This window comes from Pseudophryne corroboree, chromosome 1 (genome assembly GCF_028390025.1).
Source record: "Pseudophryne corroboree isolate aPseCor3 chromosome 1, aPseCor3.hap2, whole genome shotgun sequence".
In the NCBI taxonomy this organism is placed as follows: Eukaryota; Metazoa; Chordata; class Amphibia; order Anura; family Myobatrachidae; genus Pseudophryne; species Pseudophryne corroboree.
In genome coordinates this window covers 1,170,095,732-1,170,109,579 of record NC_086444.1, presented here as the reverse complement: position 1 = coordinate 1,170,109,579, position 13,848 = coordinate 1,170,095,732, and the positions used below count along the sequence as shown (strand labels likewise).

The window sequence follows — 13,848 nt, the reverse complement described above, 5'->3', positions numbered from 1 at the left end:
GGCATGTGACGCTACACTTGTGCCAAATTACACAACGCCTGCAGGTAACTTGTATGTTTATTAAAATGCAGTGTATTCACATTTTTGTTTATAGTCCTTGTGTCGCCACGTTGTTTTATGCCTGCCGCATCAATAGATTAGGTTATGAATGTCAGCCGGTTGGTTTGGATGCTGTGCGCGGTCCTGGCTGTTTCTGCTTCTGTCTCCGACCTGTGGGAGCAATTAGAGCTGAGTGTCGGCGAGGAAGCTTCAATTGGGAATTGTCAAGTCTTTGCCGGTTCTCCTTCTCCTGGCTCTTGTGCTAGCAACAGCTTGAGGAAAGCGCAGAGCTTCAGTCATATAAGGTGTCCTGAGATGTACCAAAACAATATTCATGTGTCCGCAGTGCTTCCCCGAATATAGATTTATTTTCTGTAGTTTGCGGAACGACTGCTCTGTGTTCAGTTTGTTGATTGATAATGATACTGACTTACTGCTTGGAAACAATGGCTGTTTTCTGTCCCTTTATTAACTGGGAATGTCAATAGTGACTAATACTGTGTACGCTTCTGACCTGCCAACCTATAGGAAACTACGCTGCGGTGAGACAAGTTCCGTAAAGGCCTGTATTCAAAGATCGCGGAAACTGTAGAGAGACTACTGACTTATACATTGTGGATGGTTCTGTAGCTGTTTGGTGGTTGTTGGGTTTATTTTGGTGAGTGACATCACTATACAAGTAAAAATGATAAAATGCTATTTTAATATGGTTCTGATAAAGTTTTAATGAACGCCACAATCTGAAGGGCTGTCAGTATTCATAGCTTGGAAAGTGACTGACTGCTTTCACTTACTGACGTGTAGTTTATAACCTTATACTGACATTTCTCTGCAAGTGGGCTGTCCTGCGGGCTGGGGACTTTCATGATGGTGCAGTAGTCAGTGACTTCGATGGGATGAGGTTTCCCGGAGCAACATGGGAACATACAGGTAGGAAGTAAGGAGAAGACTGAGCTAATGGAGCTGCCATGGTGATCTGGGGGAAGGTTTAGTTTATATTATAAGGCAGGCATGTCCAAACTGCGGCCCTCCAGCTGTTGTGAAACTACATATCCCAGCATGCCCTGACACAGTTTTGCTGTCAAAGAATGCTAAAACTGTGTCAGGGCATGCTGGGATGTGTAGTTTCTCAACAGCTGGAGGGCCGCAGTTTGGACATGCCTGCTATAAGGCATCAATCATATTTCACAGGAATTGTGCATGTGTATTCTAGGACCCCACGTCCTTCTCTGGTTCCTGTGTTTTTCTGCATGCTATTTCTTCCTGGGTTATTGCGTATAGTCACCAGGTTCCGACATTAAAAACCGGGGAAAGATGGAAAATGCTTTTGCTCTTCAATTGCAGTGTATTGTGATACATGGTTTACTTTGCCGCACATGGCTGGATGTGCATATTTGTACTTTGTAGATTTGGTCTGGTTCTGACATGTATGCATTGGATGAAATGAGCTGTGTCTTGTTACATGAATATTATTATTTCTATGTACAGAAGAAAGTACTGCATAGCCTATTTACAGAGACTTTTAAGAACCCACTGTATATCTACATAGTCTATCAATATCTGCAAGTCTTCTAATTAAAAATCAGTTCACTTCTGTACTTGGCATTGCATTGGACACAAGGATATATTTGGTATACTACAACACGTCCTCCTGTCGCGAGAGCATGGATAAAGGGGAATCCTGGAAGAATGCCGACCTGCAGATAAGAAATATGTACCTTGCAAGGCGAGGGGAGCGTTCAGACCCAGAGGTGATGCAGCAGAATTTGTGTGAAAGGGTTTTTGTAGAAAACTGAGTTTTGTGTGTGTGGGTTTTTTTTTTTCTTTAGTATTTTTATTTTATGTATTTTAAGAGCAAAGCACATGTGGGTGCAGCTGGATCTGTCTGCAATGGGGATTTCCAGAGACTCTGATGTCTCCATGACAGTCACTGACACTCCCGGATTCTGTGCTCTCTGTACATAATATAGGAGCTAGGATCAGAAAGTGGGAGAATTCCTTAGTGCTTTATGACCTAATTGTTGAGCATTTGTCCCGTGTCTTTGGTGTGGTCTCTCTACTATTTACGTAGGCAGTCCAGCTTTATTGGAACCAGAAGTGCCAGCTATCCCTGCTCCATTTACAGAGCATGCTGGGGCTTCTAGTTCTACAACAGCTGAAGCACCACCCGAGCTGTTTCAGGAGGCTAATCTGGATTATAATGGTATCCTTATTAACCAGTTACCTTGACATGATATAGGAGTAATCTGTTTTACCTTCTATTTTAGGAAACGCATGCGACTAAACACCGGCATTAGCGCTTGTCAGGCCAGACCTTTGTTTTTCTATCAGCAGTTTGGTGCCGTCGTACTGCACAGTAGGGACAGGGGCACACGCTGCGTGGGAGTCAGGTGATCCAGGATTGCAGTGTTTGCATGCTGCAGTTATATCACAGCTTGGATTCCTGGTCAGTGTATGTCTGATGCTTGCTGCTGTATTATGCCTCGGTCCATGCTGAGCTTCTGTCTTATACATGACTGGCAGCAGAGGAACCGTGTCTCCACAGAAGCTCCTACTGGGTAATGTCTGTATGATTCAGAGATACAATAGCAACCCCTGTTTACAGAGTATAGTAGGCTTGGGAAGGAGTTTAAAAAAATATATATTTAATTTCTCACAGGTCTTCGCTCCTGGCATTAGAAAAGCAGAACCTGCAGGTCCTTCTAACTTTTGTGATTTATATGAATTATTATTATTAATAATAATATTATTATTTATATATAATTTTATTTATTTATTATTTCTTTTTTTTTTATTGTATTACACTCAAGTGTTTTTCCTGTGCTCCCTTAAATTCTTGTACTGGCTGGGGAACTAATGCATGGATCAGTCTTCCTGCAATGTCTGTGTGTCCCCTGGGTACTGTGTGCGCTACATCCATCCTGCACACTATTAATACTTGTGATCTATCCCAGTGTTTTATCATGGCACCTCTGTCCCTCCTCTCTATGTGGTAGATGTTCCTGGTACGTGTTATGCAGCCCATGCATTGTTTTACTGACCCTACTCCAAATCTTTTCTATGTTACTGTTTTTGGGGATATAGCCTCCATATCTCTACACTGTACACAGTGAGGTCTTACCAGGAGCCTATGCCTTGGTGATAGAAGCTGCCTATTCCTGCTACTAGCAGCTCTTCCTTTGCTACCACGTGGTGATGTGGCTCTTCCTACGCTGACATTGCAGCTGCCCCTATAACTCGCATGTCCCTCTTCTCTGTTGTGGTTTTTTGCTGCTGGGTTTTTTTTTTTTTAGTCTGTGACAAAAGCCTTATAGATGACTGTGATAACCCCGTGTCTCCCTTCTTACCAGGTCCCTGGTGATCATCAGTACACTGGACGGACGCATCGCGGCCCTAGATGCAGAGAATCATGGTAGAAAGCAGTGGGATCTCGACGTGGGCTTGGGATCTCTTGTTTCATCCAGCCTTAGCAAACCAGAGGTTTGTACACCCTCACAGCATATGTCTGTAGACTTGGGTCAGCGTTGCACACATGCTCTACTCTCCTTATCTGTCATTGTGACTGGTGCATTATGTAACTGTCTATAATATCCATTTACTGTTAATGCTGAGATCAGGTTTAGCGCATGTATATGCCAAGCTTCAGCAAACATGACTTAATTTTAGCAGAACGATTTTTATTAAGTATTTTTTACACCTTGTTTACAGTATTATCTTTGGGCATTTTATTGTGGTCAGTGTGATTATGTGTTTTATTTCTGTTCTATGTAGTGCAAATACAATCCAATTTGATTATCCCTTGACATTAGGAGACCACTGTTTGCTTTGCTGGGCTAGTCCTTCTGAAAGCGGGAAAGCATTTTAGATAGTTTTGACTGTAGTTGTTGCCATAACTTGGCAAAATGGTACGGGAGTACATTTATTTCAGAATTAATTGTCTTTATAGTTGAAACGGCTATGTCAGAATGTTAGTCTTGTAATTATAATGCTCCTCTATTAGATTTTGATAGACCACTGTTCTCCTGTTCAGCCATCACCCCCCAAACAGGGAAGCAGTACAGTATGTTGTGTCCCAACAGGCCAGACTACTGTCTGAACTCCAGGCTTCGTCAGCTGGAGAATACTGTTGGTACCAATATAAATCATTTTTCAATCTTTGTGAAGGAACACCGCCTCTAGTACTCGGAGCAAACATTTTATGGAGTCTGTAGCTCTTCTGATATTTTCAGCACAATTATCAACCTCTGTAATTATATATTGCATTGTCTTGCCATAAAGTTTAGGCTGCGTTAACATTGCATGAAATAAGTCTCTTAGGGGGCAATTCCATTTATATCTCAGAATGGCAAATGACAGAGAGGAACATTGCTGGAGGTATGCAGGTAAACGAGCGATGTTCAGCAGGCCACTGTAGGCAAATACACACGCAGGATGTTCATCAGCACATCACCTCCAATTGAATTGCCCCCTTAAGGTCACATGAGTGCTTCCTGCAGTTGGGTATTTCTGGTTTTGTTTTCCTGCACATCTGTGGAACTGCTGGGACCACACTTCCATTTCCATGCAGCGCTGGGTTTGAACATGTTAACTGAAAAGCAGTAAAACCATATTTGCTATGTACTGTAGCAGTGGTTCTCAAACTTGGTTCTCAGGACCCCAAATCCAGTTTACCCGGCAGGTGCACAGGTGTATTCTTTACACTGACACATTTTAAAACATCCACAGGTAGAGCTGATTATTCCCCTTGTGATTCTGGGAAAAAACCCAGCATAAACGTCTGGCGCTAATATACAAAAAAATACTGCAATTGTAAATATATAAAAAACTATATATAATCAATTATTAATATAATATATGCAATGATTGTAATTAAAGCAGCAGTACTTTAATGGTAAGTTTGTAGAAACTCACCCACATTCAGTTCAATTCATAAATGACATAGGGGTATATGCAATTGCCGGCGAATCGCGGCAATTTTTCGCCCGTTTTTTAATTCGACACAGTTCGACCGTCGAATTCCGTCGAGTGGGTGCCGGAATTCAACATATTCAATAAACGGATTCGACAGTCCCGCTGTCGAAAAACAGCCGATTTGACGGATTTTGGTTAGACTTGTAAAAAAAACGGGAAAAACCACGAAAAAAAATTGCGTGGGGGTCCCCCCTCCTAAGCATAACCAGCCTTGGGCTCTTCGAGCCGGTCCTGGTTCTAAAAATCCAGGGGAAAAACTAACAGGGGATCCTCCATATTTTTAAAACCAGCACCGGGCTCTGCACCTGGTGCTGGTGCAAAAAATACGGGGGACAAAAAGAGTAGGGGTCCACTAGCATCGGGCTCCACTAGCTGGACAGATAATGCCACAGCCGGGGTTCACTTTTATACCGCACCCTGCGGCCGTGGCATTAAATATCCCAACTAGTCACCCCCCATCCAAGGGCTGCTGATGGGGGGCTGATGGCCTTGAGTAAAATTATAGAATATTGTTTTTTCCAGAAGAATTAAAAGTCCCAACAAGCCTTCCCCGCAAGCTGGTACTTGGAGAACCACAAGTACCAGCATGCGGGTGGAAAAATGGGCCCGCTGGTACCTGTAGTTCTACTGGAAAAAAAAAACCCCAAATAAAAACAGGAGACACACACCGTGAAAGTAAAATTTTAATTCACACCTGCCGACACATACATACTTACCTATGTTGACCCGCCGACTGCCACGCCCCCCTCGTCACTGAAAAATCCGGGGTACCTGTGAATAAAATTATACTCCCCTGATCCAGTGTCCGGATCTTTTAAAATAATCCTCGTACTTGTCAAAACGGCAACCCGGACCAAACGGACTGAAAGGAGTCCCATGTTTACACAAATGCCGGGACCCCACGTGACTCCTGTCACAGAAAGGTCCCTTCGGCCAATCAGCGAGCGCAACGTCGTGGCACTCTGCTGATTGGCTATGCGCGTCTGAGCTGTCAGACAGCGCATCGCAAAGCCTTACCATTATATTCAATGGTGGGAACTTTGCGGTCAGCGGTGGGTTCACCCGCGGGTAGAGGCTGACCGCAGGTAACCCCACCGCTGACCGCAAAGTTCCCACCATTGAAACTAATGGAGGGAGCTGTGCGATGCTCTGTCTGCCAGCAGACGCGCATACAGCCAATCATGAGAGTGCCACAAAGTGGCGCTTCCTGATTGGCTGAAGAGACCTTTCTGTGACTGCAGTCACGGGGGGGTCTCTGCATTCGGGGAAAGGGGTCCCATGTTTACACATGGGACCCCTTTCAGTCCGCCTGGTCCGGGTGTTCGTTTTTTTTTTGCCAAGTACGTGGATTATAATAAAAGACCCTGGATCAGGTGAGTATAATTTTATTTTCAGGTACACCGTGGATTCTACTTGGACAAGTGGACCGAGGTCGGCATGTGAACATAGGTAAGTATATGTGTGTCGACATGTGTGAAATAAAGTTTTACTCTCACGGTGTGCGTGTCCTGTTTTTATTTGGGTATTTTTTTCCAGTAGAACTACAGGTACCAGCGGGCCCGTTTTTCTTCCGCATGCTGGTACTTGTGGTTCTCCAAGTACCAGCTTGCGGGGGAGGCTTGCTGGGACTTGTAGTACTACTGGAAAAAACAATAGCCTTGTGAAAATTGAAAGAATATCAGCCCCCCATCCGCAGCCCTTGGATGGGGGGGGACAGCCTTGGGCTTCACCCCTGGCCCTTGGGTGGCTGGAGGGGGGGACCCTTTGATTGAAGGGGTTCCCACTCCCCCAGGGTACCCCGGCCAGGGGTGACTAGTTGCGTATTTAATGCCACGGCCGCAGGGCGCGGTATAAAAGTGACCCCCGGCTGTGGCATTATCTACCCAGCTAGTGGAGCCCTATGCTGGTGTAAAAAATACGGGGGACCCCTACGCTTTTTGTCCCCCATATTTTTTGCACCAGGTGCAGAGCCCAGTGCTGGTTTTAAGAATACGGGGGTTCCCCTGTCAGTTTTTCCCCCGGATTTTTAGAACCAGGACTGTCTCGAAGAGCCTGAGGCTGGTTATGCTTAGGAGGGGGGTACCCACGCATTTTTTTTTCTTTCTGATTTTTACCATTCCATTTTTAAAAAAGATTAAAAAAAATAATAATATTTTTAAAAATATATAAATAATACTTGTGCCTCCAAAATAGACAAACCAAGTACCTAATCCCTTCTAATATAAATAGATATGCTGTTACCAATAAAAAAAACACACAAAAAAACATGTTTTTAATTTTTTTTTTTTTTATTAGATTTCCCCCAGCAAAGTGTGGCGGATTGAAAATGACGAATTTACTGTCTAAAAGCACTGTTGTCGAATTTACAAACTTCAATTGAATATACTTTTGTCGAATTGCCGCATTTGTACCATTGCAGAAATGTCGAATTTGACAAATGTCGAATTTCAAAAAGTCGAATTTTGAAAGTCCTTTTTTTGACGAAAAGTACTGAATTGCATTGTCTAATTTTTTTTTTTTTTAGCGAAAATGTCCAGTTTTTTGACATTTTCGGGAATTTGACCGCAATTGCATATACCCCATAGGGGGCAATTCCAAGTTGATCGCAGCAGGAATTTTGTTAGCAGTTGGGCAAAACCATGTGCACTACAGGGGAGGTAGGTATAACATGTGCAGAAAGAGTTAGATTTGGGTGGGTTATTTTATTTCTGTGCAGGGTAAATACTGGCTGCTTTATTTTTACACTGCAAATTAGATTGCAGATTGAACACACCCCACCCAAATCTAACTCTCTCTGCACATGTTAAATCTGCCTCTCCTGCAGTGCACATGGGCCCTCATTCCGAGTTGTTCGCTCGTTCTTTTTCATCGCATCGCAGCGATTTTCCGCAAACTGCCCATGCGCAATGTTCGCAATGCGGCTGCGCCAAGTAAATTTGCTATGAAGTTTGGTATTTTACTCACGGCATTATGAGGTTTTTTCTTCGTTCTGGTGATCGTTGTGTGATTGACAGGAAGTGGGTGTTTCTGGGCGGAAACTGGCCATTTTATGGGAGTGTGTGAAAAAACGCTGCCGTTTCTGGGAAAAACGCGGGAGTGGCTGGAGAAACAGGGGAGTGTCTAGGCGAACGCAGGGTGTGTTTGTGACATCAAACAAGGAACGAAACTGACTGAACTGATCGCAGTGGCAGAGTAAGTGTGGAGCTACTCAGAAACTGCTTAGAAATTTCTATTCGCAATTTTGAGAATCTTTCGTTCGCATTTTGCTAAGATAAGATTCACTCCCAGTAGGTGGCGGCTTAGCGTGTGCAATGCTGCTAAAAGCAGCTTGCGAGCGAACAACTCAGGATGAGGGTCATGGTTTTGCCCAACTGCTAACAAAATTCCTGCTGTGATCAACTTGGAATTACCCGCCATAGATAAGAACTGCACTATAATAATGAGAGTATGGTGCTTTAGTAAGCGATGGCAGAAATTAGGTCCATTAGGACACGTATATAAAATTATAAAAAAAAAAAAAAAAAAAAAACCAACAACATTTATTAACGTACAATAATTTATCTAAAGTATCAAACACTAGAGAGCTGATAAAATAAGTAACAACATTTTCACCTGCATAAACAGTCATTATAAGGTCAGTCAAATTTCCTGCTAATCATATAAACGTCGGTATCAAAATTTATTTCCCATTCCAGGGATCAAACTCCTGGCCATGAGCCTGTCAGATTACAAAGATGGTAGTTGATTTATCACTAACCCTTCCGGCGCGGATAGACAATGAATAATAATTCAAAAAATTTATATATATATATATATATATATATATATATATATATATATATATATATATATATATATATATATATATATATATATATATATATATATATATATATATATATATATATATATATAATAATTTTTTTTGTAAAGGTACTGCACTCAAAGCATTTTAGATACTGGTAAATAAACTGCCATGACCCGTAAGAAGTAGATCAACGTTTCAATTCTATACAAATTGTCATCAGGATACATACATAATAAAAAAACTGTTGCCTTTATATCCCTCACAGCTGTGAATGTTTCTCCCGGGCGCCGGAGCGGGACGCATCACAATGGCGTAGCAGCAACACGCTGTCACGTCCACCACAACCCATTACCATGGTGACCAGTTAAACAAATCAAATAGCTGCAGTACAATACAATAAATATATTATGAATCCTTTGAATAATGAAACTACATAAAGTAAGAATTAATTAACAGCAATACTCTATCATTACCCAACCTAGTCATATAAGAAAAAATCAAACAAAAATAGAGAAACCTTAACAGATTACTAGCAGAACTATTTCTCCAATAGTACTACACAATAGCAGAACCCCTAAAGAATACCAAGATCTTGATATACAAAAACAGATATCAATGCAAAAAAATGTTTGTTTAAAAAAAAAAACATTTTGCTAAATCTTCCCTGTCTAAAATTTTAGAAACCTAAGGGGAGCATTTCGTTGAGACCACGAGGGGCCAATACATCAAGTTTATGGATCCATCTTGTCTCGCATCTTAGAAGTGCTGCTCCTCTGTCACCTCCTCTGTATGTATGTGGAAAAAAACTCCCTAAAAACTCTGTATTAGAAGTAATATCTCCATCTTTCTTTAGTGTATATGTATCAGCCGCTACAGTGTATCAAAACAGGCTAATTTAAAGGGATGGTACTGGCAGTTCTGGTCGGTATGGCTTACCCAAGTGTATCACCCATAAAGGGGTCCAGATCGCGCTGCTAGCTGACACACCTGCTAGCAAGGCAATATTCTGCTGTGTATGGATCCTGAACAGGGCCGTTTCTAGACAATTTGGCTCCCAGTGCGACATTTAAAAATGCGCCCCCCCCCCCCCCATTGCTATAAAAAAAAATTGCGTCCCCCTCCATATAGCTATAAAAAGAAAAAGCATGTGCGCGCCGAAGGCGCGCGCGCTCCCGACAATGGTGTGTGGCCTGATTAAAATGGGCGTGGTCTCATCTGATATCACGCCCACCACAGGGGAAAGAAAATAAAAATAAAAAAGTCCCCATTTTACACATTACAGCAGGCAGGTGTCCCCATTTTACACAGCGCGGCAGGCAGGTGTCCCCATTTTCTCTAACGTCCTAGTGGATGCTGGGGACTCCGTCAGGACCATGGGGATTAGCGGCTCCGCAGGAGACAGGGCACAAAAGCAAGCTTTTAGGATCCCATGGTGTGTACTGGCTCCTCCCCCTATGACCCTCCTCCAAGCCTCAGTTAGGTTTTTGTGCCCGTCCGAGCAGGGTGCAATCTAGGTGGCTCTCTTAAAGAGTTGCTTAGAAAAAGTTTTTAGGTTCTTTATTTTCAGTGAGTCCTGCTGGCAACAGGCTCACTGCATCGAGGGACTTAGGGGAGAGAAGTGAACTCACCTGCGTGCAGGATGGATTGGCTTCTTAGGCTACTGGACACCATTAGCTCCAGAGGGAGTCGGAACACAGGTCTCGCCCTGGGGTTCGTCCCGGAGCCGCGCCCCGCCGACCCCCCTTGCAGATGCTGAAGATTGAAGAGGTCCGGAACCAGGCGGCAGAAGACTTTCAGTCTTCATCAGGTAGCGCACAGCACTGCAGCTGTGCGCCATTGTTGTCAGCACACTTCACACAGCGGTCACGGAGGGTGCAGGGCGCGGGGGGGGGGGCGCCCTGGGCAGCAATGTATAATACCTGTATGGCGAAAAATACATCACATATAGCCCTTGAGGCTATATGGATGTATTTAACCCCTGCCAGATATCACAAACTCCGGAGAAGAAGCCCGCCAAAAAGGGGGCGGGGCCTATTCTCCTCAGCACACAGCGCCATTTTCCCTCACAGAAATGCTGGTGGGAAGGCTCCCATGCTCTCCCCTGCACTGCACTACAGAAACAGGGTTAAAACAGAGAGGGGGGGCACTGATTTGGCGATATGAATATATATTAAATGCTATAAGGGAGGAACACTTATATAAAGGTTGTCCCTGTATAATTATAGCATTTTGGTGTGTGCTGGCAAACTCTCCCTCTGTCTCCCCAAAGGGCTAGTGGGTCCTGTCCTCTATCAGAGCATTCCCTATGTGTGTGCTGTATGTCGGTACGTGTGTGTCGACATGTATGAGGAAAATGTTGGTGAGGAGGCGGAGCAAATTGCCTGTAATGGTGATGTCACTCTCTAGGGAGTCGACACCGGAATGGATGGCTTATTTATGGAATTACGTGATAATGTCAACACGCTGCAAGCCGGTTGACGACATGAGACGGCCGGCGATCAAATTAGTACCTGTCCAGGCGTCTCAAACACCGTCAGGGGCTGTAAAACGCCCATTTACCTCAGTCGGTCGACACAGACACGGACACTGATTTCAGTGTCGACGGTGAAGAAACAAACGTATTTTCCTTTAGGGCCACACGTTAAGGGCAATGAAGGAGGTGTTACATATTTCTGATACTACAAGTACCACAAAAAAGGGTATTATGTGGGATGTGAAAAAACTACCTGTAGTTTTTCCTGAATCAGATAAATTAAATGAAGTGTCTGATGATGCGTGGGTTTCCCCCGATAGAAAATTATTGACGGTATACCCTTTCCCGCCATAAGTTAGGGCGCGTTGGGAAACACCCCTTAGGGTGGATAAGGCGCTCACATGCTTATCAGAACAAGTGGCGGTACCTTCTACAGATAGGGCCGTACTTAAGGAGCCAGCTGATAGGAGGCTGGAAAATATCCTAAAAAGTATACACACACATGCTGGTGTTATACTGCGACCAGCGATCGCCTCAGCCTGGATGTGCAGAGCTGAGGTGGCTTGGTCGGATTCCCTGACTAAAAATATTGATACCCTTGACAGGGACAGTATTTTATTGACTATAGAGCATTTAAAGGATGCATTTCTATATATGCGAGATGCGCAGAGGGATATTTGCACTCTGGCATTAAGAGTAAATGCGATGTCCATATCTGCAAGAAGATGTTTATGGACACGACAGTGGTCAGGTGATGCAGATTCCAAACGGCACAAAGATGTATTGCCGTATAAAGGGGAGGAGTTATTTGGGGTCGGTCCATGGGACCTGGTGGCCACGGCAACTGCTGGAAAATCCACCGTTTTTTACCCTAAGTCACATCTCTGCAGAAAAAGACACCGTCTTTTCAGCCTCAGTCCTTTCGTCCCTATAAGAGTCATATCTGCCCAGGGATAGAGGAAAGGGAAGAAGACTGCAGCAGGCAGCCCATTCCCAGGAACAGAAGCCCTCCAACGCTTCTACCAAGTTCTCAGCATGACGCTGGGACCGTACAGGACCCCTGGATCCTACAAGTAGTATCCAAGGGGTACAGATTGGAATGTCGAGACGTTTTCCCCTCGCAGGTTCCTGTAGTCTGCTGTACCAATGTCTCCCTCCGACAGGGAGGCAGTATTGAAAACAATTCACAAGCTGTATTCCCAGCAGGTGATAATAAAATTACCCCTCCTACAACAAGGAAAGGGGTATTATTCCACACTATATGGTGGTACTGAAGCCAGAAGGCTAGGTGAGACCTATTCTAAATCTGAAATATTTGAACACTTACAGAGGTTCAAATCCAGATGGAGTCACTCAGAGCAGTGATAGCGAACCGGGAGTCCGGGGACATCAGGGATGCTTACCTCCATGTCCCAAAAATTTGCCTTTCTCACCGAGGGTACCTCAGGTTCGTGGTACAGAACTGTCACTATCAGTTTTAGACGATGCCGTTGGATTGTCCAAGGCACCCCGGGTCCTTACCAAGGTAATGACCGAAATGAGGATTCGTCTTCAAAGAAAATGGACGACCTCCTGATAAGAACAAGGTCCAGAGAACAGTTGGAGGTCGGAGTAGCACTATCTCAAGTAGTTCTACGACAACACGGGTGGATTCTAAATATTCCAAAACCGCAGTTGTTCCGACGACACGTCTGCTGGTCCTAGGGATGATTCTGGACACAGTCCAGAAAAAGGTGTTTCTCCCAGAGGAGAAAGCCAGGGAGTTATCAGAGCTAATCGGGATCCTCCTAAAACCAGGAAAAGTGTCAGTGCATCATTGCACAAGAGTCCTGGTAAAAATGGTGGCTTATTACGAAGCGATTCCATTCGGCAGATTTCACGCAAGAACTCTTCAGTGGGATCTGCTGGACAAATGGTCCGGATCGCATCTTCAGATGCATCAGCGGATAACCCTATATCCAAGGACAAGGGTGTCTCTCCTGTGGTGATTACAGAGTGCTCATCTTCTAGAGGGCCGCAGATTCGGCATTTAGGATTGGATGCTGGTGACCACGGAGGCCAGCCTGAGAGGCTGGGGAGCAGTCACACAAGGAAAAAATTTCCAGGGAGTGTGATCAAGTCTGGAGAATTCTCTCCACATAAATATACTGGAGCTAAGAGCAAATTTATAATGCTCTAAACTTAGCAAGACCTCTGCTTCAAGGTCAGCCGGTATTGATCCAGCGGGATAACATCACGGCAGTCGCCCACGTAAACAGAAAGGGCGGCACAAGAAGCAGGAGGGCAGTGGCAAAACTGCAAGGATTTTTCGCTAGGCGGAAAATCATGTGATAGCACTGTCAGCAGTGTTCATTCCGGGAGTGGACGACTGGGAAGCAGACTTCCTCAGCAGGCACGACCTCCACCCGGGAGAGTGGGAACTTCATAGGGAAGTTTTCCGCATGATTGTGAACCGTTGGGAAAGACCAAAGGTGGACATGATGGCGTCCCGCCCGAACAAAAAACGGGACAGGTATTGCGCCAGGTCACGAGACCTTCAGGCGATAGCTGTGGATGT

At 44.4% G+C, this 13,848-nt stretch overlaps 1 protein-coding gene across 3 annotated transcripts in view; it reads left to right on the top strand.

Moving 5' to 3' along the window:
• The window catches only part of EIF2AK3 (eukaryotic translation initiation factor 2 alpha kinase 3), a 100,753-nt gene that overhangs the window by 5,932 nt on the left and 80,973 nt on the right, over window positions 1-13,848 (top strand). For all 3 annotated transcript variants that reach the window (XM_063925126.1, XM_063925120.1, XM_063925121.1), the window contains exon 2: window positions 3,390-3,519. In XM_063925126.1, coding sequence (XP_063781196.1) covers window positions 3,390-3,519 — 130 coding nt within the window. The remainder of the gene's footprint in view (window positions 1-3,389; window positions 3,520-13,848) is intronic.